The 27,250-nt window shown below is 32.4% G+C and overlaps 4 protein-coding genes and 1 long non-coding RNA gene across 9 annotated transcripts; 4 read left to right on the forward strand and 1 right to left on the reverse strand.

Annotated features, from left to right (window-relative positions):
• The first annotated feature begins 4,333 nt into the window (after positions 1-4,333).
• Positions 4,334-5,823, forward strand: LOC101263788 (uncharacterized). 3 transcript variants are annotated; one of them, XM_010315393.4, is made up of 4 exons: positions 4,334-4,644; positions 4,986-5,323; positions 5,446-5,541; positions 5,621-5,823. In XM_010315393.4, exons 2-3 carry the CDS (start codon positions 4,989-4,991, stop codon positions 5,534-5,536), a joined length of 426 nt encoding a protein of 141 aa, XP_010313695.1. In that variant the 5' UTR covers positions 4,334-4,644; positions 4,986-4,988; the 3' UTR covers positions 5,537-5,541; positions 5,621-5,823. The 3 variants fall into 3 exon arrangements, with proteins under 3 accessions (XP_010313695.1, XP_004251568.1, XP_010313694.1); XM_004251520.5 differs by having other exon boundaries at positions 5,446-5,516; XM_010315392.4 differs by having other exon boundaries at positions 4,520-4,644; positions 4,974-5,323; positions 5,446-5,516.
• A 3,088-nt stretch (positions 5,824-8,911) lies between these two features.
• On the forward strand, positions 8,912-9,900 carry LOC101261099 (uncharacterized). 3 transcript variants are annotated; one of them, XM_010315396.4, is made up of 4 exons: positions 8,912-9,023; positions 9,132-9,485; positions 9,584-9,679; positions 9,757-9,900. In XM_010315396.4, the coding sequence occupies exons 2-3, from the start codon at positions 9,151-9,153 to the stop codon at positions 9,672-9,674; spliced, it is 426 nt and encodes a 141-aa protein (XP_010313698.1). In that variant the 5' UTR covers positions 8,912-9,023; positions 9,132-9,150; the 3' UTR covers positions 9,675-9,679; positions 9,757-9,900. The 3 variants fall into 3 exon arrangements, with proteins under 3 accessions (XP_010313698.1, XP_010313696.1, XP_010313697.1); XM_010315394.4 differs by having other exon boundaries at positions 9,584-9,654; XM_010315395.4 differs by having other exon boundaries at positions 8,920-9,023; positions 9,127-9,485; positions 9,584-9,654.
• A 1,858-nt stretch (positions 9,901-11,758) lies between these two features.
• On the forward strand, positions 11,759-12,727 carry LOC109119059 (uncharacterized). The gene is made up of 2 exons (XM_069292605.1): positions 11,759-11,986; positions 12,106-12,727. The coding sequence occupies exons 1-2, from the start codon at positions 11,772-11,774 to the stop codon at positions 12,356-12,358; spliced, it is 468 nt and encodes a 155-aa protein (XP_069148706.1). The 5' UTR covers positions 11,759-11,771; the 3' UTR covers positions 12,359-12,727.
• A 3,875-nt stretch (positions 12,728-16,602) lies between these two features.
• LOC101261394 (zinc finger CCCH domain-containing protein 32-like) lies at positions 16,603-20,819 on the forward strand. Its single transcript, XM_010315397.4, has 3 exons — positions 16,603-16,893; positions 17,936-18,046; positions 19,212-20,819. The coding sequence occupies exons 1-3, from the start codon at positions 16,822-16,824 to the stop codon at positions 20,649-20,651; spliced, it is 1,623 nt and encodes a 540-aa protein (XP_010313699.2). The 5' UTR covers positions 16,603-16,821; the 3' UTR covers positions 20,652-20,819.
• LOC138340608 (uncharacterized) lies at positions 17,672-19,251 on the reverse strand. Its single transcript, XR_011213288.1, has 2 exons — positions 19,113-19,251; positions 17,672-18,427 (listed from the first exon to the last, which is right to left on the reverse strand). It is a non-coding gene; the product is annotated as an uncharacterized lncRNA (long non-coding RNA).
• Positions 20,820-27,250: the final 6,431 nt, after the last annotated feature.

The raw sequence follows: 27,250 nt of genomic DNA on the forward strand, positions 1-27,250 counted from the left end.
TCTAATTTGATAAGTGTACAAGATAATATGGGGATAAAGGTCCAATCTTTGAAATTTGGCCCCAAAAAATCTTACATGTTATAATGCTATTTGCAAATGGGACTTGAGGAGTTGATGTGGGGTCGGGTCGTGCCTGGATGGCGTACATCCTAGTGTAAGGTATGATACTTGAGTCTCACGTTGATTAAATTATGGGAGTTGATGTGGGGTTCGTGCCTTGGATGTTGCACAGCCTGCTATAAGGTTTAAGACTTGAGTTTCATATTGGTTAAGTTGTGGGAGTTGATGTGGGGTTCGTGCCTTGGATGTCGCATAGCCTACTATAAGGTTTGAGACTTGAGTTTCATATTGGTTAAGTTCTGGGAGTTGATGTGGGGTTCGTGCCTTGAATGACACACATCCTACTGTAAGGTATTGGACTTGAGTCTCTCCCAATGGTTTAATTGGGGAGCTGATGTGGGGTCGTGCCTTGGATGTCGCATAGCCTACTATAAGGTTTGAGATTTGAGTCTCACATTGGTTAGATTGGGGAGCTGATGTGAAGTCGTGCCTTGGATGGCGCATAGCCTACTACATGGTTTGAGACTTGAATCTCACATTGGTTAAATTGGCGAGTTGATGTGGGGTTACACCTTTGATGGCACACATCCTACTGCAACGTATGGGACTTGAGTCTCTTATTGGTTAAATGGGAAGCTGATATGGGGCTTATAAAGTCTCGGACTCTACCACTTCAATGATTGATTGTGGGGTGTGGTTCTTCTGGGATGTATCTTTCCCGGTGCAAATACCCTTCAGTATCCTGTCCTCACTAGGTGGGTGGGGGGTTCAAGAGCATGGAATCCTGTTACAGCTTAGATGGGAAGTTTGGGTTACATTCCAGCTGATATACGTCCTTTGGTGCAAATACATGTCAATGTTTTCATTAGTTTGATGTAAATATAAGGTGCGGATAATGATTTTCTCCCTTCACTGTCCTGCCCCACTATGTGGAGGTGTTTCAAGATCAATGAATCGTCAGCGTGACAGCTTATGGAGGCAGTTTTGGCTTCCATTTCAGCTGTTACACGTCCTTTGGTAACTAAGATCTAACCAAGGGATGATGAGGAGATATATCTTAAAAAATCAACAATTCCTTTTTGCAAATGAAATCCTAGAACAAAAGATACGAAGGTATCTTAATTCTCAGTTAAGAAAAATCGAAATTGAGATAAGCATAAAAAGTGCACAGGTGTAACAGACGATTCGGATGAAAAAAATGGATTTTTTTTTCTGAAGTATACAACCTATGCATGAACATTATGGGAGTTTGTTCAGTATGCTCAGAAAGAATATAGATGTAGGTGTCTTTAAGAATATATTCTTGTTTTGTCAAGCTGCAGCCTTTTGCAATTGGCTCAAAAGTAGTTCTGCTACACAATATTTGTTCTATTACAAAGTATTTGACTAAAATTTGTTATATTTTTCAGGTTCTGTATGGGAAGTGGAGGTATAACTAGCATTGGAACTGTCAAAAACATACTTAAACTATCGTTTTCTCCGTGAGTTTCACACCCCCAACAATTAGCTGTTCCTTTTCCTACTTGAACGAGGGTGATAGTTTAGGTAGGATAAGGGAACAACCGATTGTTGAGGTGTGTTTTAATACATAGATGGTGATAGTTCTGTTAGGGAAAGGGAACGAATAATAGTTGAGGTGTGAAACTCGTGAAGGAATGATAGTTCAGGTTCTATAGATCCTTGCTTATGAATCATCAAATGAAGTTTTCCGGTCCTAATTTGTTGAGCCAAAGGAACCATAAAACCTCTGCAAAAGGATTACTCTTATTGTGTTGTGGTGAAACATAAGCTGAACGGACATAGAGGAGATTCAAAATTTAAACGTAATGGGTTTAGCCTTTAAGGTTCTTAGCACCTAACTCATTATACTTCTGATATTATGGATTGTAGTGATTTTTCGCATATATATTTGTGCTCCTTGTCGAAAATATAAGGTCCAGATGATCCCTTTGTCCAAAGGCTGCATCTGCCTCTTTAGATGACAGAAGGGCATTCAGAGAGATATATTACTTGGCTTCTGATATAAATGAGGCAATAACTAACAGTTGAGATTAGATTGAGAATGTTCAAAAGAATAACTATATGGGAGTTGCTTGCCACTTATAACCATAATTGTGGAGCATCTGAGAGAAGTCAAAAGACAAAAGCCCGTGGCACCAGAGGTGGATGAAGTGTTTAGTCAAGCCATAATACAAAAACAGATACTGAAACTCGACCTCATCTGGCTAGTAAACACTCAAACTTTGAGTATGCACATTTAGACACCTTAACTCATCTCAACTGCGTCAGATGAAAACTCTAACTTACAAAATGATCATCTAGACACCACCAGAATCTTGAATCCGTCTCTACCAGACTTAACTTTAATATTCTTGCAGATGTGGCTACTTGATGCTGCATTGCTTGAAAGGTTCTCAGTGAGTTAACTTTTTCAAAATGCTGTTTTAGTCCAGCGACTTGACCAAAAATATCCAAGTGAACTCATTCCTATATGGCTATTTTGATGCTGAATACCAATAAGAAAACAAGTTATAGTGGGCACTACAAAGGGCTAAGCCAAAATGATTTATTTTTTTTGGCTTTCTGTGATTCTTTTTTTACCACTACTAATCGATCTTTCGGACCTTTATTCTGATGAGATTTAAGAGAGTGTCAACACATTTTTTTGTCAAATAGAGATCATGCTAAAAGTAGTGGAGAACCTCAGCTAAAACCATTCTATGCATTCTTTGGCTATAATGAAAACATCCAGAGAGGGACAGGGCATCTATAATCATTCTTCTTGATTTTATCGGTCACTATCATCAATATCATTATTACTCGAAGAGTTGTTTTCCTTTTCAAAATCAACTTACTTGTATAGATAAGAAGAATATATGTTAATTAATCACTATTAGCTTAAACTTACCTTCTGACAGCACAATAGGAATATGCAGCATTCAAAAGCAACGGCTAGTTTTATCATTTGCCGTTAAGATGTAGATTCTGGTAAGTATTATTGATGAGGAGGATTGGCCCCCTTTACAGAATGGTCACATATAAAGAATAAAGGATGAAGCTTTGTCTGAGGTTTTCTTATCCAGAATATTCATGCTGTCTGGTTAAAAATAGTGATTAGGATTCCTCCTTATCAAATCCTATGTCTACACGCGAGCTTCTATGCTTACGTGGAATCAGCTGTGGATGCCATGTCAGCATTTGTGGCCTCGATAATTGTTATTGGTTCGAGGTGTGGAAACAACCTCTTGCAGAAATGCAGGACAAGACCGCGTACACTGTATTGTTAAGGCATGGGAACCAAGTCAAAAGTTATAGAATAACCTTACACTATATTGTTTATGGTCAAAGATGGTTAACCTTTTCAATTCTCATCTGCAACTACAGGGCATCAAATTCATATAATTCGAGTCTCGTACAATGCATCACTTTCAGAATCTTCAGAGAATATTGATGATTTCTTTACTAATGAAACGATGATAAACGCCATATGATGATCCTCAGGTACCTGTCATGAAGGAGGTATTTCTATTCAAGTTGATACATTCAATACTGTCAGGAATAATGTAACTCTTATGTTTTGTTCCTAATTCATGTATCATCTGTTTGCGCCGATAAATTGTATCATAGGAATAATGTAACTCTCATGTTTTGTTCCGAAGTCATGTATCATCTGTCTACGCTGATAAAACTGCTTTTTTTATATTCTTAGCAATCTACTGATGACAAGCATATTATGCTTTCCAAGTAGAGATAAAGGCCTAAATGTGTGATTAAGAGCTATAATTTTGTCCAATACAGACACGTAAACAAGGACATGACATGTACAGGAGATGAAAAGAAGTTCACTTTTGAATTATTAAGAAGAATATAACACAAAAGAAGAATAGAACTCAACTTATGCATTATGAGGGAATTGATTCTCTGGTAGTAATTGTTACAGTGTTTGCCCTTTGGAACCTGGACCATTTTCCACCTGAACGATATAAGCCTTCGTTTAAGGCAAAATGCTTCCATCTGTAATGTGGATTACACATGTTCATGTATAGTGTAAGTGTGCTCAATCCATATCATCTCGAGGGGCCATCGATCTTAGCAACAGCATACGTTGAAATAACCCCACCTTTCATATAACATCTTCCCCTCATAACACCTACTAGAAATGGATACAGAATAAAGAATAATATTTTGAGAAATACTTTACTAGTAGAATAATGGACCGGGGACGGGTAAGGAGGGGAATTTATTATGTTTTTGCAAGAAAATACTGCTTCACATGCATGAATTTGACAGTTGAGAACTTTAGAGAGCCATACCTCTATACTCGTGAAGGAAGAAAAGTAAGAGGTTTATCCAATTCCTTTTTGGAAAATTTTCGATATCTTGTGGATCCCATTTAAGGAAACAGTCTTACGCTTACAACAGATCAAAAAGAAAACCTTTGGGGGCCCAATAGTGAGTTCTTCCAACTATATAAACCTCCTCAAACCATTCATCAAACTTACCAACTCCAGCAAGTCATTTCTTGAGCTTCAAGCTTACGTGTAGTCGAGAAGCTCAGTTCTTCATATCCTTCACTTCTTTTAGGTGAGGCATTCATTATGTTTTCTTCATTTGTGTCATTCATTTTATCATCTCTGAAAGTAAATTGCAATAAATATAATTCAACTTTGAATGCAAGTTCTTGAAATATTATGCTTTCAATAGAAAGTTAACATTCTGCGGAGTTTCTTCCTGAGAATGACATAAATGTCAAAGTGTAAGTGCTTCTTGCTTGTATACAGTATTTCGAATGCCTAAAAAGTTGATAAACAATAAGATGTCTCGATTGTTTTCTCATGCCTCTTAAGAAGGCGTATTTTGCTTCCCATATGTAAAATTTTGTTTTCATAATCTTTTCATGTTCACTGATTCAGATTTCAATACAGAAAATGAGCAGAGATGGAGATTGGATGTGTGCTGCATGCCAACACCTAAATTTCAAGAAACGGGATGCATGTCAACGATGCAGCTGCCCAAAATATGCATCACCAGCTGATGTTGCCATGTATGGACTAAACAAAACTGAAGTCTTGGCTGGAGACTGGTATTGCAGTGGTATGAACTGTGGTTCTCATAACTACGCAAGCAGAACAAGCTGCTATCGATGTGGTGCCTTAAAAAGTGATTATTATGGCATCGGAGTAGGAATGATGGCACCGACAGGTTATGGATATGATTCAAGTGCTCTTCCTGGTTGGAAGAGTGGTGATTGGATTTGCAGCAGGTTAGTTCATTTTTACTTCAAACAAGTAGGGTCGGCTATATGAAACCTCACTGTTTTTATATCCCGGTCCAATATCAACTGACTTGATCTATAACTGACACGACTTCCTTCTTGATCGACAGATTAGGATGTGGTATGCACAACTACGCCAGTAGAGCAGAATGTTATAAGTGCAAGACACCTAGGGATTTCGGTGAGCCATCTTCCTTCTGATTCTGGTACTGCATCATCGACATTTTGCTTTCCGACACCATTTATCATTTACTAACATTTCTGTTCATTTCTCTGTTGTTTCAGGAGGTGATATGAGAGAAAGTGAATTGTATTGAGGGACGTGGCGATACTAAGTTACTATTGAAGATTTAGCCTTCAAACAACCCTTCTTCACTCTTGTTTTTAGTTTTTTCTTTTCTTCTTTCTTTAGATTAGTCTCTTGAAGAAGGGTTTAATTTCTAACTGCATTGTAACTGTGCAATTGTTATAATGAAGACGTTCCTTCAGATTTTGCGTCTTTTCGTCTTTCATTTTAAGGATCACAGCAAGAAAAAAACAAGAGAATACATTAGGATCAGATATTAGATTCATAGAATCTTTGAGTGGTTTCATTCCTTTAAGCATCAACTCTCAATTATTACACAGATAAGAACCAGATGCTTTACTTTTATAATTGAGCCAATTTCACCTTTTCTCTTTCCTTCCCTCCCTCAAGCTTCCATTTTCGTTTCAACTCGATGCTAATGTGAAGCATTTTCAAGATAAACATCCTATCATCATTGAGCTAAGTACGTATAATTTCAACACAACTAATTAGTCGAAACCACATTTGAGGTTTCTTAAGTTCAATGCAACTTAAGAGACAACAATGAGCCAAGAACTTCTAAAAGGCATGTAGAAGTGAATAGTGTGTAGTTGTGGTCAAAGCTTGGATTTTGGCGATAAGCTAGTAGTAAGATTGGCTACATCAAAGTTCGAATAAAAAGAGCATTCTTTTAGGGCGGAGTTGTTGAAGATATAATTAAGTTATTAAACTCTAACAGTTTAAACTTTTAGATAAGATGGTCACACGGGTCAACAATATGGTATCGGAGCATACATTGATTCTGAGTTCAAGTAAATTCCATGTGATTAGACCATGAAAATAATCAAACTTGGATGTGATTATACCATGAAAACACTCTTAGGAATTTTGTGGAGGGTGGTGGTGAAAGCCTAAAGGAGCAATGGCGCATTCAACCACGAACAAGGGTGAATGTGTGTGTGTGAGAGAGAGAGATCTCGTGCATAAAACAGGCATATCTAGAGTTATATATACATCTCAAAACTCTCTATTCTCAGTTTAGAACCTACAACGTCTAAATTTTAGATCGACCACTCAAACTAGAAATTGTTGAGCTCTCATAACTAGAAAAATTCTGGATCCGCCACTGGTGAGAGCTGAAGTTCATTGCATGGCAGGGGTAGAAAGACCTATCTTTGTCCCTCCACCCTGTAACAAGTCTACACATTCTTCATCCACCAACTTCTAGATTTTATATTCCTTTTTTTTTATCGAGACAAGTGTCTTAGTTCATGTGAAGCAATTTCAATTCCTTGACATATCTCTTGTGGTCCAGACAGCCAGAACCAATTCCCTCCAAGTTTACTCGATTTTTCTCCAATCGAGAAAGAAATTTCAAATTATCGAAGAATATTTAGGAAAAGATAGATTTTAGCATCATATGCATTTGTCAAACCATATCTCTATACCAAACTAGTGCTGCAAATAACATAAATCTAACAGTTGACAACTTATATATCTTGTAGATCCTGTCGAAAGGTCACAACAGATCAAAAAGGAAACTTTTCGGCTTTAATAGTGAGATCTAACAACTATATAAACCTCCCTAAACCATTCATCAAAATTATCAGCACCAGCACACCATTTCTTGAGCTTCAAATTCTACGTCTATACGAGAAACTCAGTAGCTCAATTCCTTCATTTCTTTTTAAGGTGAGGCGTCGGTCATGTCTTTTCCTTGTGTAGTTCATTTACTTATCTTACATTGGAACTAAACTTCCTCTTTTTGCAGCTTCCACACACACAAAAAAAACTGATGTCTTTGATGCAAGTTTAATGTGCCGCGGAGTTTCCTTTTAGAATGAAATAACTGTACTTCTCAGTAATGAAAGTTTGTTCACTTTCAAGTTTCAAAAACTGTTTTTGTTGGGTGGTTTAATGATAATACACCCTCCGTTTCATCTGTTTATCTTACGTTCCTTTATAAGTCTGTTTAATAGAAGAATATACCTTTCCTCTTTTGGTAACTCTTTAATTCTTACTTTCCGCAAAACATGTGTAAGACCGCAAGATTAAAGGACATTTCGATACGTTTTACATATCTTTAGCTTTCTTTACTTTCTTAAACACAGCGTAAAGTCAAAAACCAGACAAAGAAATTGAAACGGAGTGAGTATTATATAGCTTTAATAAATGTGAAGGGTTATGTTTTACTTATGTACAGAAGGATCAGATATTAGATTCACAGAACTAAATTAGTTCCTTTAAGCATCAACTCTCAATTATTACAGAAATAAGAATCTGATGCTTGACTTTTATAAGTGAGCCAAAATGAAGTAACTCATATTCCACCTTTTCTCTTCTTCTTTTTTTCTTCAACTCTCAAAACTCATTTCCATTTCCACACTAATCTGCAACATTTTCAATGTTAGGCCGATAATCGATCTAGCATTATGCTTGGCTACATCAACGTGCAAAGGCGGTCACACTCAACACGAGTAATCTTATATACATGGAAGTACATTCACATTTAGGAGTACAAACCTCATTACTAGAAGACTAGGCAGATCTATGTAACTACGTTTTGCTCGAATTATATATAAAGAATGAAAATAAATTGTATGCATGTACTAAACAATACTCGTTTTTTGGGGAGAAAAGCAACCCCAACCAGAAGTGAACTAGCCATAAGTATGCAAGTGAAAAGGCACTAACATGTCAACAAATATTATACTTCAAACCAACAGTTCCAAAAATGCAACGTAACCAACGATAAGGAACTTAAAGATAAAGTCCTTCTCAAGTTTAAATCATGAATCCGCCTCTCCATGCAGTAATAATCCATTATTTCGGGAAAGTTACACATTTCATGCAAATTAACTTAGATAAGTGTCTCAGCTCATGTGAAGTAGTTGCGGTTTCATGGCATATCTCCTGTGGACCAGACAGCCAGAACCAATTCATGTTAATCATGTCTTTCTTTCAAATATCTCTGTCAATAAAAGTCAATTTCCGTTTAAAAATCACTGTTTTAGTCCGTCTAATTAAGATTCTATTCCCTAAATTTTCTATATCGCGAAAAAAAGTTCAAATTATTGAAGAATATTTAGGAAAAGTGAGATGTTAGCATTAAATGCATGAATTTAACAGTTGACAACTTTTGAAAAACATATATCTGTACACTCAAGAAGGAAGGTTTATCCAAGTATTTTTTTTTTTGTTCTATCTTGTGGATCCCATTTAAGGAAACTGTCTAAAGATCAAATAGGAAACTTTGGGGCCCCAATAGTGAGACTTTCCAACTATATAAACCTCCCAAACCAAACATCAAAATCTACCAACTCCAGCAAATCATTTCTTGAGCTTCACGTTTATAACGTGTAGTCGACAAGCTCAAGTCTTCAAATCCTTCATTTGTTTTAGGTAAAGTTCATTTCTTTATCTCAGATTGGAACTAAACTCTTACTATCTCCTATTATGCTTCTTGTATGAAAAAATTTTCTCATCGTCTTTTCATGTTTACTAGTTCAGATTTCAAGAAAAGAAGATCATGAGTAGGGAAGGAGATTGGATGTGTTCTGCATGCCAACACCTAAATTTCAAGAAACGAGATGCATGTCAACGATGTAGCTGTCCTAAATACGCAACATCGGCTGATGTTGCTATGTATGGACTAAGCAAAACAGATGTTCTTGCTGGAGATTGGTATTGCAGTGCCATGAATTGTGGTTCTCACAACTATGCAAGCAGAACAAGTTGTTATCGATGCGGTTCATCAAAAAGTGATTATTATGGTATGGGGGTAGGAATGATGGCACCAGCAGGTTATGGATATGATGCAAGTGCTATTCCTGGTTGGAAAAGTGGTGATTGGATTTGCAGCAGGTTAGTTGTCTTTAACTTCGACTTTATGAATCCTCATTATTCATGTCCTTCCGTTTAAGTCCAAATCTTTACGTGACTTGTTCCTTCTTGATCGACAGATTAGGATGTGGTATGCACAACTATGCCAGTAGAGCTGAATGTTATAAATGCAAGACACCTAGAGATTTTGGTGAGCCATCTGCCATATGATTCTGGTACTGCATAGTCGACGTTTTACTTTCCAACATCACTTTTCATTCACTAACATCTCGTTCATTTCTCTGTTTCTCAGGAGGTGACATGAGAGAGAGTGAGTTATATTGAAAGCCGCGGCAATATGAAGTTTGTTTCTTTAGATTAGTTTCTCAAAGAAGGGTTTAATTTCTAATTGCATTGTAACTATGCAATTGTTCTAATGAATGAAATCCCTTCAAGATTTTGCATTCTTTCTGTTTCAACATCTGCTTTTACTTCGGGTGCTCCAACGAATCATATTATCGGAACTTAACAGTCCAACAAGAAAAAAGGAAGTTGAAATTACATAAGAATCAGATATTAGATTCATAGAATATTTGAGTGATTTCTCTCTAAAGGAACAAAATTAGTTCCTTTAAGCATCAACTCTCAATTATCATACACAGATAAGAACCAGATGCTTTAACTTTTATTAGTGAGCCAATTTCACTTTTTCTCTTTTCTTTGTCTCAAACTCATTTCCATCTCCATACTAATCGGGAACATTTCCGAGTTAGTCATTTCATCATTGTTGAGCTAAGTCCATATAATTTCAATGCAACTACAAAGTCGGGTTCTGGAAAGGGTAGTGTGTGTCTAGATAGACCCTTTTATAGACCCTCGGCTCTCAAGGAAGCATAAGCCAAAGTAGTCTAGAAAAAGAAGTAACGAAAGTACAAGAAACAACAGATAATTATAACAACAACTTGAATGTAACTAATTAGTGGAAACCCCATTTGAGGGTTCGTAAGTTCGTTGCAACTTAAGAGACGAGAATGAGCCAAGAACTATTCGAAATCACACTAATAAAGATTGGATTTTGACCGATTATAACTTAGCAGTAAGCTTGGCTTCATTGGAAACAGGATCATGTACATTAACCAGCAGGACCAACTACATACTTATATTTAGAGCTCAATATAAAATCGTATTTAATACAAAACTCATTCGGATAAGGAAAAACTCGAGAGGTTGTTTCTATCAGAGTTATTGAGTTACTGAATAAGAATATGGAATTGATTCTTGTTACATTATTTCTAAAACATTATCCGTCTTAGGGATTGTGGGGGAGGGGGCGTGAAAAGAACAGTCGGGAATTCAACCACAAACAAGAGATGAGGGGTAGGAGGTGAGTAAAGCAATCAGTACAAAGTCAACCACAGGTTAGCATTTTCAATAGAACCTACAGGTGCTTTCGTATCGAGTCTATATATATGTGTGCATTTGTAGACACGTAAGACAAGTACGTGTAGATTTAGATATACATTTCAGAACTCACGTCCACCACACGAACATTTTCAAGATGAACCATACATATACATGTAAAAAATCACGAAGAACGTCAACAACCATTAAGCAATAAGTACCTTAAAGATAAAACTTATCAACTTTAAACCTTGAATCCGCAGCTCCAAAAAATTCTACTCCTACATTTCCATATAGGAATAATCCATTATTTTGCAAAGGTTCACATTCCATGTAAAATTAATTATATTCCTTTTTTACAAGTGTTTTAGTTCCATGGCATATCTCCTAGTGTCCAAACAGCTAGAACCTATTCTTAATCAATATCTTTGTCAATAAAAAGTCAATTTTCTGTTAAAAAATCAAATTTTTAAGTCTGTTTTAGGATTCTATTCCCTATTTTTTTTTTCAAATTATTGAAGAATATTTAGGAAAAAAGAGATGTTAGCATCATATGCATTTGTCAACTCTTCAAGGTTTTATCCAAATTTTTTCTTCAAAATTTATAAACATCATCATGTTTGTTGTGGATCCCATTTAAGGAAACTGTCTATAATTCAAAAGGAACTTCTTTTGGCCCCAATAATGAGATCTTCAAGTTTTTACGTCTAGTCGAGAAGCTCAGTTTGTCTAATCTGTAACATCTCTTAAGGTGAGACACATTTATAATGTTTTTGTCCTTGTGTAGTTCATTTCATTATCTTTGGTTAGAATCAAATTTCGTATCCTTCTGGATTCTACATAAAAAAGCTTCAGTCTTTCATGAATGTTTTTCGAAAAACTTAAGCCTTTAAGATTGATGTTGAATTCAGGTTTCAAGGACAGAATATGAACAGGGAAGGGGATTGGATGTGTGTTGCATGCCAGCACGTAAATTTCAAGAAACGTGATGGATGCCAACGATGTAGCTGTCCTAAATATGCAACGTCAGCTGACGTTGCAATGTATGGACTAAACATAACAGATGTATGGACTAAACATAACAGATTGCTGAAATTTGATCGGCTACATGAATCCTCATTTTCCATATCTCTCCCCTTAAGGTAGCCCCGTGCATTAAGCTCCCACAATTCGTAGGATCTAGAAAATGACCAAACCATATAGCCTATAGAGTCTTATGTATGCAGCCTCACCTTCCACAGATTGAACTCGTGATGTCCTAGTCACATTGCGGAATATGTTACTGTTGCACCAAGGGCTCCCCTTCACCAAAAGTGAGAAGTAGTACTAGAAGTCCTCGATATTTACTACGAGCATATAACATAACTTCCTTCTTGATCTACAGAATAGGATGTGGTATGCACAACTATGCTAGTAGAGCTGAATGTTACAAGTGCAAGACACCTATGGATTCTGGTGAGACATCTGAATTAGTCGACGTTTTACTTTCCAACACCATTTTTCATTTACTATAACATTCTGTTCTGTTTTTTCAGGATGAGGGACGCCGCGATATTAAGTTTTTGTTGAAGATTTACCTTCTGAGACTTAACTACATTGTATCTGTGACACTGTTACATAGTGTGTTCTAATGAATGAAATTCCTTCAGATTTTGCTTTCTTTCTGTGTAATCTTGACAATCAATCAATGTTGTTTAGGCCTATAAAGAAAGCACTAGCTATGCTGCTCGCGGACTCTTCAAAGGTATCGATGGGATCCTCCAAAAGCAGTACTCCCGTTGTTTCAATTTGTTTGTCCTCCTTGGTTTGTAATCCGTTTTGGTACATGCATTTGATATATTTTTAGTTTAAGACAACAAGATACTATTTGTCTTGTTAACTTTCTTTAAATTTCACGTCAAATCAAAATATGACAAACAACTGAAATCAAGGCTAGTATATTTTTATAGGATCTGACGATACGAGCGCGGCAACATAAAAAAAATTAGGAGAAACAACACTAAGGATTAGATATTGGATTCATAGAATATTTATGAATAGTTGCATTCAAAGGGAACAAAATTAATTCATTTTTAAGCATCAACTCTTAATTATAACATAGATAAGAACTTGATCCTTTGCTTTTATGAGCACACTAGTATATGGACACGTGCGTTGCACGTTTACTTCATAACAATGAATAAAATGATAAACAATTTAACTTTTTAAAAAATGTTTGTAATATATAATTAACTTGAAGAATTTTTTTTACATTTAGTCCTCCCTTTATTATAATTTTGATATATAAATTATATATTTGTTTTAAAAGATAAAATAAAGTAGCAAAAACAAAAATGGAGGCACACTATCTTATGATTAACTTTCTTAGAATGTCTTTTTTGTCTCATAAAAATGTTGAAATTAAATTAATATTTATACATTTCAAGAAGATAAAATGTTTGACATTAATTCGTAAAAGATGAAATTCTCCTTCTCATTAAGTAGAATGCAATTAAGTAATTAAAATTTATAAATAAAAAACTTATTAGAAGAAAATAACTAAGATTTAAAGTGCAATGATTGATATTTACATTATGTAATTATACAAATAAAATATTAATATTTAATTAAATAAATCAGATTTTAATTTAATGGAGAGTCAAAATGATAATATTAGTATTCTTACAATTAAAAGTTTGTTGAAATATATTTTACATTTTTTTGTTAAAAAAATAATAGGAGCAATATTTGGTCAAAGGATAAAAAGATCTTCTAACTTCTTAAGCATTTTGGTGTATCATTTTTTCGACTTTTGAAATTTGGATCTCATGATAATTTTAATGAAAATTGTCGAAAAACTATAGATTTTATCCACAAGCACATGTAAGAATGATTCTTTACAAATATTTAAAATTTAAAATGCAAAAATATAATTATTAATATTTGGAATTAGAATATCTTGTAAGCATTAATTGTTCTGCATGTCTTATACACTATTTTTATGATTGTATTTGTCTCATTTTCTAAAGCAAAAAATACACCCTTCAATTAAATATATTCTTAAAATAAAATTACAAATACAAAGAAAAAAGTATCATATATCGGAGCAAGTTTAGCATAACGCAACCAACGAAAAATAGAAAAATGCTAAGACAATCTTTTTTCTGTTTTTTCTTGATAATGCAAATTGAAAAAAAGTTATAGTAATAAACATTCAACTTTTGACCATAAAAAATTAAAATATTTGGAAGACAAGTTAATGGAAGTGATATTCAACTACATAAATGGAGGGGTCTTACCATAGTTCTGATCTTGACAAATAAGTAAAAATAAATAAATACATCAAGCTTCGATATTTTAATAATTAACATTCATTCCTATAATCACATTATGCTTTGTAATTTTGACACAAATCCTCTTGCCTTGAAATTTTCTTCACTTGATTAAAACTTCTCTAGTCTTCCACACACAAAAATTGTATCACATGTAAATCTTTCTATAAAAATAATATTAAAAGATTGTATTTATAGGAAAAAGATATAGTTTTGGAATATGAAGATTAACTTACAAAGTTGAAAGGTCAAGTGTTACAGGAATTAAAGACAAATATTAATTAAGAACATAAATTAATCTAGAAGCTAAACCATATACATGTATCTATTAAAGGGTAAATATTTAAAGAAGATAAATTGAATTAGATATTTTAATTAAGAATTAATCTAAAGAAGTGCAAAAGTCATTAACATTTCTATTAAAATAATATAATTAAATATTTAAATTAAATAACTAAATATTTTTATATCATTTTAATTTATAATAAGGGTAAAATCGTAATTCAACTTTTAACTTTTTTGGTTCCCTCTTATAATAATATATAATATAAAACGACGTTAGGAGCGGAATCTTAGTAACTCAATTGGTTGATTATCTGAAATCACATTTTATTGGTAAGGGTTCGATTCCTCACATTGTAATCCCCATCTTGTTTCTGTTAAAATTAGAAATAACAAAAAAAAAAAACAATGTTATGCATGAATGATTTTAGACAAACCATAAATATACACATGAAAATGTCAACAAATATTAAAATTTGATCAATAAATACAATAGTTTCGATCTTTATCGAAATCATCAAATTCAAATCCTAGATTCATGTCTGGCTCAATATAATAGTTTTTTTTTGTTCCAACCGATATCTGGCATCTCCATTTCAATCTTGACTAGTCCTGATTCACGTAAGACTTATTAATATTTTTTCCATACGCAAATTAGCTCAAACCCGAGACCATTAAAATTGAAGAATGCATATCCATACCACCACAATCCTCGATACGGCTCTAATACATTTCCATGCATGTAGGAATAATTTTTATATCTTCAATGTTTTTCTTGACATAATATCTCGAGATCTTCCCAATTTAATTTGTTTAATTGGTGTACACTTTGTTGTCACATATATTTTTGTTCATGTAAAACTTTTAAATAATAATATATTATTATAATTATTTTACCTTTTTAAAGCTCATTGGCTTTTTTGGATCATTTATTTATTGGTACCAAATTTGTACAAAAAATATGTTTGAAAATCTACATTAGGCTAAATATAGTGGTGTTACACCCACATTCACGTATGAGAACATTTTACTATCTTTTTAAATTAATTAAATCAAAATGAATATTGACTAAGTGTTTATAATATCGATTCTAAAAAAATTTTACTACGATATATATCGAGAGTTTTATATTTAGTAAAAGAATTGAATAAATTGAAGGTAATTACTTCTATATATGTAGTTTTTGATCATAGCCACCCACCCAAAAAATAATAAGTGATGCAAACTTTTAAAACTTCTCTTAGTTTAAGTTATTGTACATTGAATCTAAATTGATTTGAATCTGGATTAATTGAATCAATTGATTTGTCGATAATTAATTTTCTACTAAAACATGACGAAAAAGCACAAGTAATAACCCAAAAAATAATAAAATTTATTATGTTGCAACATAATTTGCAATTATAGTATATATGATTAATCAATCGCTTGATTGTCGAAGAATCTTTCATTTCGCGATAGAGTTCGAAGTTGAAATTTAAAAGTAGAAAACTTTGAGTTTTTGAAATTGTGGGTTTTATAACCTAAAGTTGTGTGACATGCATTTTACAATAGTGAGGAATCGAATCCTCATCGACAAAATAAAAATTCAACTAATCAATCAACTAACCTATTAAGATTTACTAAAGTTTCAAAACCTAAAAACAAGTAACTTGAATATATTTTTAAAGACCGGAATAAAAAATTCTTTCAAACTCTATAGTCAAACATACGTTTAAAGATTATTATTTAAAATTTTAATCCAAAAATTTAGTCAAAAAATAAATTAAATTCAAAAATTTTAGTCAAAAAAAAATTAAATTCGAAAAATTTAGTCAAAAAATAAATTAATTTCAAAAAATTTAGTCATTTTACAATTTTATCTAAAAATTTTATAGTCAAAAATGCATTTAAAGAAAAAAAAAATTAAAAATACACCGTCAAACTTAATCATCATTATTTACTTACAAGTCCTTTAACATAAAAATATCTCTATTTCTAACCTAATATTTACATCGATACAAACTAGAACTAATCGAACCAGTAGTTATCAGTAGTTTTTCATAACAGGTTAAAATGAAAATAAAAATTAAAGGGATAGTAAATGCAACATGTCCAAAAATACAAGGACCTATATTGCAAATAATGCAACTTATAAAACAAAAAAAAACCCAGAAAGCGTTAGCTTCTGTAAAAAAAATTTGAGCATCATCATCACCTTCATACCCCACCCTATACAGTTGTTGTATGTATATGTGTATCTATAGGTATATATATACATATATATAGATACACATTCATTGTTGAGGGTTTGGAATTTGATCGAGTTATAGAACCTCAATGTTTTCAGAATTTTGAAAATTTTCTTTTTTTGTTCGTCTGGTTTTTTTTTTGGGGAGAAAACAATGGAGGAAGAATTTAAGAAGCGGTTTACTGATTGTGTGTATTTTTTAGCATCTCCCCTCACTTGTAAGAAGGTATAGCTCTCTCTTTTTTCATCTGCATTTGTCGAAATTTTCGATTTTTTGGGTGAAAAAATGGTGGATGAACGTATTTTTTTGTGTGAATTTCTATATGGGTGTTTGTTTAGCTCGTTGATTATCTGCATTTCTAATCTGGGTTTCAATTTGTTTTTGGTTTATGTAACTGTTGAAGAATTGGTGGGAAAAAAATGGTGGATGAATGCATTTTGTGTTCATTTTTATATGGGTGTTTGTTTAGCTTGTTGATTATGTGTTACGTCGGGGAACGTTAGTAGTTCAGTTGATTGGATACCTGAATTGTTAGTTTGTTGGTGAGGGTTCGATTCTTCACCTGGTAAACTCTTTCCTGTTTTCCCCTTACCCTACCCCCCAACCTTTTTTTTGAAGAAAAAAATATGTTTTTTGTGTCATTCTACTAAGTATATGTTAATGCTGATGTAATGTATATGTTAAAACTTTGTGTCAAGTAAACAAGTCGTATGAAATTTGAATTAGAGTGTGTGTGTGCACGTATCGTGTTAGATGTGTGTTTTTCAGGATTAGGGTGCATTGATTTGTTGGATTTTTGTTTTATGATGGAACGGTTAAATGGATTTGGGTGTTATGTTAAGTTTTTTTAATAAAGTGAGTCGATGATCGTGTTGTGGTTTGCTGAAGTTGTGAATTCAGTTGATTGTCTTCATTTAGTTTGTTGTATTGGTGCTGTTTCTTTGTTTTAAGTTATTATTGTGTTTAATTGTTTCTCTATTTATAGTTTTAGTTTTTCAATTCAACTCTAGTAGATTAGGTTAAGAGATGATGGAATAACAACAATCGGAGTAATAGGTCTCAATGCAATGAACATTTATATTATTGTTTTAATTATGTCATACCTGTATTGGTAATCTTAGGTGTTTTTGTTAGCTTTGCGTTGTGATTGTCATTGTGCCTGACTCCGGGTTTTCCACATGTATAATTGTGTTTGTGTGTGTCTTGTCTCATTGTTTCAAGTATTGTTTCTAAGAATCTGGTTTTGTGATATGGATTTTTGTTCCAGGGAATGGAATGTGAATATCGACATAGTGAGATGGCAAGGCTCAATCCCAGGGATTGCTGGTACTGGGTGGCTGGAAGCTGTCTTAACCCAACATGTGCTTTTCGACATCCGGTAAGTACAAACCTGTCATAGTTTGAAATTGATAGTTGTGCTGATTTTGATATTATTATTACTGCAAAAATGCAACAAAATAAAATATGCTTTTGATTTGGCTAGAATATTTCTCTCTACTTAAAATAGTTTGAGTTCAGATATGTTTAAACTGTTTCATATATCAGAATTTAAGAATATTAGTGTTAGTCTATAGGGTCGGATAATTACAACTCGGCTAGAGTCTGCCTAAGCTCTAGAATAGTAGAATTGAATATTGTGTTTGTCTCTATCTCCTCTTTCCATGAAAACGTGATATCATCCAAAGAAGCACGTTTCCTACTTCGTGAGTCAAGAAATATAGATCTCCACTAATAATTAGCGGCTCCTCAAGGCCTTTGTCTGCAAAGAAAGCGAGATATCTTCTTGTTAAACACTTTTCTTATCAGTAGGAGTCCAAAAATATAGATCCCCACTAAAATTTACTGGCTACTCGTGACTTGTTTGTGTCAGCCAAATCCATGGTAACCATTTCTTGCTGAAGTTTTAAGTTTTTTAACAAGCCTAAAGCGCAAGGTCCAAATTCTTTTCCTGAAAAGTGTACAGTGCAACATTCTTTAGGAGTAGCGTGGATATCTGAAACCTCAGGCTCCTCGAAATGCACAAATCTCTGATTTAACTAACAATCTGTGCAATTTCTGAAGGTGTATGTGTTCAATGTCTTGTATTATTCTCTAATAAATGCTCATATTAATTCTTCTCATGGAACAGAAAGAGGGGGGGTTGTAAATGTGTTAAGTACCTTGTGACTGGTTAATGAGGAGGGATGGCTTAGTTGAAACGACCACCCACCTTCAACCATGAGGTTAGGGATTCAAGTCACCAAGGGAGCAAAATGGATAAAGGTCAGTGTTGGGCAGGGTGGTTCGGGAGGTGGATTTACGATACTCCAAGAAAACAATGAAAAGTATTTGGTAAGTGGTTGTTAGATCTTCCACTGTCTGAAGGTTTTTGTGACAATGTCATGGATTACTTAAGGACCTAGTAAACAAGAAATTACATGGTTTAAAGCAAATATATGTCTGACCTTTCATTTCCTTTTTTTCTGATTTGACTTAAATTGATTCTTGAACTTGTTATTTTAAATTCTTTGGACGTGCTAATTTTTCTCTGTCCATTTTCTCAGCCATTAGAGAGCCATGCTGAGAAGTCATCTGAATTGGCTCCTCAACCCAACAAATCTGTTGTGCCTGTTAACAAGACAAATATGCCTTGTTACTTCTATTTCAGTGGCTATTGCAATAAAGGTGAAAGATGTGCATATCTGCATGGACCTGATGATGGTGCAACTGCATGGAAATCCTCAAAAGTAGCTTCTGAGGTCCCTGATGAACCAACAGCTGAGATGAAGAAGACATTTGCAGGAAGTGAAACTGATCTTTCAGCAGTCGAGAGACATCCGAATTCTTCAGAAATGGGGCCCAAGGAAGCAGCACATGAATATGTCAACTCAAAAGTGGATGTTCCTTTGATCACTAATAATGTTGGTGAGCAGAGTGCTTCTCATGAGACGTCAGAATCTCCTTCTGAAGAAGCTGCTGCAGTCGGGTTAGTTCCGTTTGTTCATGCTGAAGGCCTTACCCAAGGAGGATCCTATTTGTCCCCCAACCAGAGCTCAGATGAAGAAGTGGAGGACAACGTGGAGAGAGAGGAGTGGTTAGAATCATCTCCCGGTTTTGATGTTCTTGTTGATGATAGATTAGTAGGTTTGAGTCACGAAGATGAACATAATTATCTGATGCATCATGATATGGAAGACAGGGAGCTTGACGAACGGTTCACTGGGTATGATTTTGAGAACCACCTCGAGTATGATCCTGCATATCCAGATATAGGAATTGTGTCCGACGTAGAACAGAAAACTTCTTATTATAACTTTGAGAATCATGAAATGAATGAACGCGTCGGAGAATTTCTTATCCCTGCTCATGGAAGAGAGAGGGTATCTCGTAAAAGAGAATTGCCTAGAGAACTGGCTTTTCGCGGCAGAGACAATGTTGACCTCCGGGACCTTCTGAAGAAGCGACGAGCCCATGAAAGTGATTCTCCAGATCACTTGTCTAGAAGGTTTGACCTGTCTAGGTCGAATGTCCATGAGCAAGGCAGCAGGGATAGGCATCGTCCACAGGGTTCCCGGTGGATACCTCAAAGAAGGGCTTCAAAAGTGGAAAGCAATGTTTCTTTCTCCCCCAGGTTTTCGAACCGCACTCGTCTGGAGGGTGCCAATCGGCTGAAAAGGTTGAGACAGTCTCAAGGAAGCAGTTACAGACAGCAGCATTTCAAGGACAGGAGACGGGGCGAGTCGCGACCTTTTGCAAATGAACCCCCTAGGAGGAGGATGGATTCTAGGAAGAGACTGACTGACATTCCAGAGACAGAGACGTTTAGTGCACCCAAGACTCTAGCTCAGATTAGAGAAGAAAAGAGGAGAGGAAGAGAATATGCTAATTCACTTGAGGGAACTGGTCCATCTGGAGGAAGTGAAAAAGAAGACTTTTCAGGTCCAAAGCCTCTCAGTGAAATCCTCAAAGACAAAAGAAGGCTGAGCTCAGTAGTGAGCCATTAGTAGACTCTATAAGGTTTTGATAAAATCTTAGTTTTGGAAAAACTTTAACTGTAGCTTGGTGAAAAGTTCTGTACAATTTTCTGGATTAGCTTTTGAAACTTTACAACTTTTTAAAACAGGTACATTGGAAAATAGCCTTCTTGCTATGAAAATGCATATTGCATACTCTGATTAATCTCTTTCAACAGATAGACACTATCGGGAACAACCTCTCTGCCTTCCAATATAGGGGCATAAGGTCTGCATTTACACTACACTATCCAGACCTCTCTTGTGGGATCAGATTGGTATGTCGTTGTGTGTATACACTACTCTCCTGAAACCCGCTGCATATATTATGTGTGTTTCTATATTTACTTGTGTTATCAAGGTAAGGGCTAAGGTCACTGTATACGCTATCCTCTTCAGACCCCACTTGTGGGATTAGACGGATATGTTGTTGTGTATACACACTACCTTCGTCATACTCCACTGCATGTATTACGTGTGTTTTCTATATTTACTAACGTATTATCAAGGTACGGTGTAAGGTTCGCATACACACTTTTTCAGATATTGTGTTATGTTACACACTATCCTTTTCAGACTCCCACTATATATATTTTGTATGTTTCTATATCTACTTGTGTTATCAATAGTCAATTCTTGATCATCGTCATCATTGAGATTCGTGTCAATTCGAATTAATATTTAGATATAGATATAGATTTACCTCTCTTTGTTCTTCTTTCAAACAAATATAATAATAAATGTTTATCCATTATGAATCTGTTAGGTCTATTTCTATTAATTTGGTTGAATTAGTCAAACTTATAATATGTTAAGAAGATAGTATCTAAGATTTGTAGGTTAATATACATCATATTATTTTGAAGAATTAGCATAGTTGCATAATTTTAAAAACTTCCCTAAAATAATAAAATCGATCAATCTGAAAAAATCAGGATAAATAATTATTGTATTTATTACTTAATAAATTTTTTTCATGAATGCTAATTTTGTATTCAAAGATGGCTGCTATTTTAATACTCTAATTTAGACCCTCAATTAACTTTTATTTCCTCAAAATTGGTTTACTACCTTCATATTCAACATATTGTCCTTTTTGAGTTGGGAGTTTTTATTCGTGTATTTGATAAACGTTTTGAATATGATTAAATTTAAATGTATGCACTGCATAACCTATTTATCATTTTTAAAAGCTTAAATTCGAGATGTCTAAATTTAATTACTAGTCTAAATCAAATTATCCAATTATAATGTATTACCAAATCCAAACTTTGACTCTGCAAGTGTGTGTATGTTTAAACAATTTAGGTATCATTTGGCAGAAGGTGTTATTATAGAAAATGATGCAAGTATTAGTTTTGGTTACCAACTATTTTGTTTGGTACGTATAACTAATTAGAGTTACGTAGATATAAGTAATGTAGGGATAAAGTTATCGACGAAATTTATGTATTATTTTTGTGCAGATTTTAGTTATTTATGTACGTCACCTTTTAATTTTGCACAAAATAATACATAGATTTCCTCGTAGCCTACGCATATATTAGTTATGTAGATTTTTAAATTGCAAAACAAACACCTATAATATTAGTTATCCATGATTTAATACATGTTTTAAGCGATCGTTTGATAATTGATTTTCATATGAGTTATGCATAAATAAATTTTATACTATCAGATCACCCTTAGTTACAAATAATTATCCATAAAAATGAATTAATAACATATCTACTATGTACAATTTGTTAAAAGTACACTTTCTTTTTAATATATGAAGGAATATGGAGGTAAATAGTATACTAATTATGTAAAAATTATATCAATTTAGAGTTTATATATAAGTTAAATCTTTAAAACATATAAATCGTATAAATTATTTTCCTCTTGGTCAAATTTATAATCCGCATTAATAATTTGTCTTTCTATATTTTCCCTAAAAATATAAATTACAATATCAATATATAGAACAATTTTTTGAGTGTACGCAATAATTTTAACACTATAACATGTGATATTCATTTATATTATGATCACGTCATTGTCCAAACTTAATATCTTATTTCTTGTTAATATATATCAATGGTTAAACCTAATTCAACAAAATGAAATATCCAAAAAAAATTATTACACTATATTTTTTTTATTTTTCATCTGATGTCCGAAATCCACATCGAAGGATTAAGAATGAAGCACTTCTACCGATTCACGACGTTCATAAACTAAACTATATAAATATAGTGTAACTTATGATTTTATATAGAGACTAGAGTGTCAAATCTTCAAAACCATATCACAAAATTTCAAAGGGCAAAATAGTAATATCAAAAAACACACTATACAAAATAAGATATGATTAAAAAAAAATTATTTTTATATATATGATCACATCATTGTCCAACTAATCTTTTCATATATTATTTCTTGTTTTTGTATATATCAAGATATTGAACAACTATTTTGACTCAATTTCATATAGATCAAGAAGAAGAAGAAGGAAAAAGAAAAATTTAGACTAGAGTTTTTATATGGGTGATCAACCATCTATTGGAGAAATGTTACCAAGATCAGAAATTTCGTTTAGAAGACAAGGTTCGTCAGGTTTAATATGGGACGATAAATTATTATCTGGAGAACTCAATAAAATTGATAATCAAGAAGGCGTACAAGAGAAGAAAAAAGAAAAAAAATCGTCAGAGCCCAAACCTATTAAATCTCGAGCTACAGATAACTACATGCAACCGTCCATAGATCCTCCATCTCCTAAGGTATCTGGTTGTGGTGTTTGTGGTATTTTTGGGAAGCCTATTGATAAATCTAAAAAAACAAGAAAAAATGTCAAACCTAAGTCTTAATAAATATATTTGGTGAAATTATTAATTAATTACCTCTATGTTTTGTTATATATTTATGTGTTTTAGTTTGTTGTGGTAATATATGTACTAAATGTTATATTTTCAGCCAAATGAATGAATCATGGTTTTCTTTTTGGTTTGTAAGATCAGAATTTTGTTGCCTTTTATTTTTTGTCTTGTCTTTTTTAAAAAAAAAAAAAAATGATTGTAGTGTTCGAGTTAGATGGTACGATATTTATTAATTTTCATAATTTCTTAATTTATCGCGCTTTGAATAAGTGTTATACGAATTTTTCTACTAAGAAGACTTTGTTGATGTTGAATGTAAATATGTTTTTTTTAAAAAAAAATATATGTTAATTTAGTTAAATCTTTTTATAACAGTTTTGTTCGTGATGAGATCTTTTAGTGATTAACTGTTATGCACGTATAATAACATTGATATCTAAATTTTATTTAGTTGCTATAGACACAAATTTATTTTGCATAAAATCTATTGTTTTTCCTTTTGTAATAATATAAACAATGGAATTAAAAAATGCATTTTTTTCTAAAATTGTTGTCTGTTTTTTATTTTACTTAATTTTATTTTATGCATAATATAGCAAATTTAGCCATTCTTGAATATTAAAGACAGCTTGAAGGTTCAAGAAAGTTGTGCTTTTCATGGCTTTTTGACTTATTGTTATCCAAGTTGATAATAATTGAAAAATTCCAAAGTTTTATCACCTAAAACAATTACAAGTAGTATTATTTATTGTAGGCCTTTTTTCTTATTTGGTGGAAATAAAAATCAACTATCTCCGTTTTAATTTAATTATCTTATTTTCACTTTGAAATGACGTTTAATTATTGTGATTTTAAATATTGCATTGAAATTAAAAAGTTATTAAAAAAATAAAAGATAATATTTACTCTTTTTAAAACAGACTAAAAATACAATAAAATAAATAAATTAGAACGAAGAGAGCTTTACTATGTCATTGACATTGGAAATTATGTTATATATTAAAATAAACATTAACTATCTCTGTTTTAATTTAATTATTTTATTTTTACTTTGAAATGATGTTTAATTTAATCTTGTGATTTTAAATATTTATTCTTTTTTAAACAGACTATAAATACAGTAAAATAAATAAATTAAAACGATGAGAGTGATTACAATATAATTGACATTGGAAATTATGTTATATTTTAAAAGGATAAAGGAGAAACCAAAGGATGATAGGTTATTGAATTTAATATATTTTTATATAAAAACAGGTCATTTTCTTGATAAATATACAAACCACCCAATTCCCAATTTAAATCCATTAATTTGTTGTCTTGTGTTGGCTGCTATAATCCACATATTTTTATATATTACAACCTGTAAGGGTCTTTTTTTTTTTTTTTGGGTAGAATTGTCCCACTTAAGTAAAAAAAAATTGAAGTGGGGGAGGTTTAGGTTTGAACAACCCCACCTAGTAGTATAGAAATAACCAAAAATTAATTAAGGATTTATGTTATATATAAATAACTTGACTTGAGTATTTATCGAAAATAATATATTTAGCTTTATAAGGTTTTTATATCACTATCGTTGTTACTATAGATTTACATAAAAGATTTGTATATTGTCGATGTAATCTAACTGTTATAAAGATCCAAACTAATTTTCAAGATTCTTGATAATTGTTTATTATAGAAATCATATGTGTGGAACAGATGCCTACGAGTTCAATCAAACCTAATAATTTTGAGTTAGACCAGATTTATGTATGTGATAAATATCTACCAAATGTATGTCAATATTAAATTCAAGACCTAGATTTATGTATGCAATAAATACTATCAAATATATGTCAATATTACATTCGAGACCTAGTAACTCGAGTATTTAGTAGATTTTATTGTATCCAAACTCATTAAGTTTAGATGTTACCTCTATTTATAAATACTTTTATGAATAGTAACTTAATTGTGTCAATATCTTTACCTAGTTGCACAAGGGTAGACGTGATATAAAACTGTCACGATCTATATTTATGGCACGTACTACGTACACAATGCAAATAATATATATATATATATATATATATATATATATATTATTTAATTTTATTTATTTCACTTTTTAGGAGGATTAGATGTAAGATCTAGAAAGCCAAAAATGATATGGAATCACTTGAATGTTGGCATTAAATAGATAGTGAAAGAAAGTGTATACTAATAAAGACAATATATCAATTTGGAAAATGAAATGATGTTTAAAATCTAGCCACTATTGGTTTGTACTTTAGCCAAAAAGTAATTCTCCCATTTAGTGCTAATCCTAATAGATCCCTAAAATACAAAGCCTAACTATTATATATAACCCTTTACATCAATTTCACATAATTGAAACTATTAATATCATTAGCACAAATACAAAATGTATTTTCTATAAATAAAAAATAAACTACAAGAGACTCTTTTTAAAGGAGAAAATGGGAAAAATTAAAATAGTTCGCATGAAAACGAAATACTAAGAGGTCGTTGATCGAAAATATCCATTCCTATTCAATATTTACATTAAATCAGATAAGTTAACTATAGGAGTCATAGTTTTGGTTATTATATTTATAGAAAGTATTTTGTCATTGTTGTGTCTAAGCCTTTTTTTCGTTTGTTTCTACAATAATTAATCACTCTTTTGCAAAATGAAATTCTAAAAAAGATATTGAGTTACGCGATTGGACACACACTAATGAGTTGATACTAAAGAATGAATTTACGAGAAACTTCTCTTAAATTATTATAATAATATATCCTAAAAAAGAAAGGAGATCAATTAGAAGAGGTATACTTTAGGATAATGGTACTTTTTTCTTCTTAAAAAAATTAAGACATATACACACTTCATTTCAATGAATTTCCATTTACAAATCTAAAAAATAAATAAAGAAAATTCTAAATTAAAAAAAAAAGTGATAAAAATCACAAAACTAAAAGTATTACTACCAAAATAAATTAATTATTTAGGACTCAATGGTCTTTTGAACTTTTGTCTTGAAGATTAAAATATAAAGTTTTTCCATTGAAAAATATAGGAATCCACCTGTGGAATGAGTAACATATGACCCAAAACTTGAGCCCACTATGCAATGCCAGGCCGGCCCATATATTTTATCAAATTCCTGTTTAAAATTTGTCAAAAAAAAAATCCCGTTAGAATACGATTTAACTTATATATATGGATAATATGATATATAGTCAAAAATATGTTCGTATTATCATTTTTTCGTGAATTTCATACTTTAATTTTCTTTTTTGTACTTGAATTATCAGTATCTATATTTTTAACTTATCATGAGTAAATGATGATAGTTCAGGTAAGAAGAAGGAATAATCAATCGTTGGTCTAATAAGATTTGAGGTGTGTTTTAAGAGTTTTTGGCCAAAAACATCGTTTAACTATACCTCAAAGTTAAATTACATCCTTAAAGTATCATCTTTAGCAGAAAACATCCTTTAATTATACCAAAACTTAAACTACATCCTTAAAGTATCATTTTTAGCAGAAAACATCCTTCTTCAAGTATTTTAAAGTAAACAATTTTCAACCTTCTACTTGAATTTATCAGAAAACTAATCGATATATCCCACAAAAAATTAAGTAGTCCCTTCCTAATTATTATTCTTAAATATGCTAAGAATATTATTTTGAACTTTTATCGTAATTGAATTAAGAATTATGCAAAATCTTTGAATTTG

This window comes from Solanum lycopersicum, chromosome 12 (assembly GCF_036512215.1).
Source record: "Solanum lycopersicum chromosome 12, SLM_r2.1".
Taxonomy (NCBI): domain Eukaryota; kingdom Viridiplantae; phylum Streptophyta; class Magnoliopsida; order Solanales; family Solanaceae; genus Solanum; species Solanum lycopersicum.

Coding starts and splice junctions, on each gene's coding strand:
- LOC101263788 (XM_004251520.5), top strand. CDS start 4,989: ATGAGCAGAGATGGAGATTGGATGTGTGCTGCATGCCAACACCTAAAT. Junction 5,324..5,445: donor GGTGATTGGATTTGCAGCAG/GTTAGTTCATTT, acceptor CTTGATCGACAG/ATTAGGATGTGGTATGCACA. Junction 5,517..5,620: donor CAAGACACCTAGGGATTTCG/GTGAGCCATCTT, acceptor CTGTTGTTTCAG/GAGGTGATATGAGAGAAAGT.
- LOC101261099 (XM_010315394.4), top strand. CDS start 9,151: ATGAGTAGGGAAGGAGATTGGATGTGTTCTGCATGCCAACACCTAAAT. Junction 9,486..9,583: donor GGTGATTGGATTTGCAGCAG/GTTAGTTGTCTT, acceptor CTTGATCGACAG/ATTAGGATGTGGTATGCACA. Junction 9,655..9,756: donor CAAGACACCTAGAGATTTTG/GTGAGCCATCTG, acceptor TCTGTTTCTCAG/GAGGTGACATGAGAGAGAGT.
- LOC109119059 (XM_069292605.1), top strand. CDS start 11,772: ATGAACAGGGAAGGGGATTGGATGTGTGTTGCATGCCAGCACGTAAAT. Junction 11,987..12,105: donor TCCATATCTCTCCCCTTAAG/GTAGCCCCGTGC, acceptor CGTGATGTCCTA/GTCACATTGCGGAATATGTT.
- LOC101261394 (XM_010315397.4), top strand. CDS start 16,822: ATGGAGGAAGAATTTAAGAAGCGGTTTACTGATTGTGTGTATTTTTTA. Junction 16,894..17,935: donor CTCCCCTCACTTGTAAGAAG/GTATAGCTCTCT, acceptor TTTTTGTTCCAG/GGAATGGAATGTGAATATCG. Junction 18,047..19,211: donor CATGTGCTTTTCGACATCCG/GTAAGTACAAAC, acceptor CCATTTTCTCAG/CCATTAGAGAGCCATGCTGA.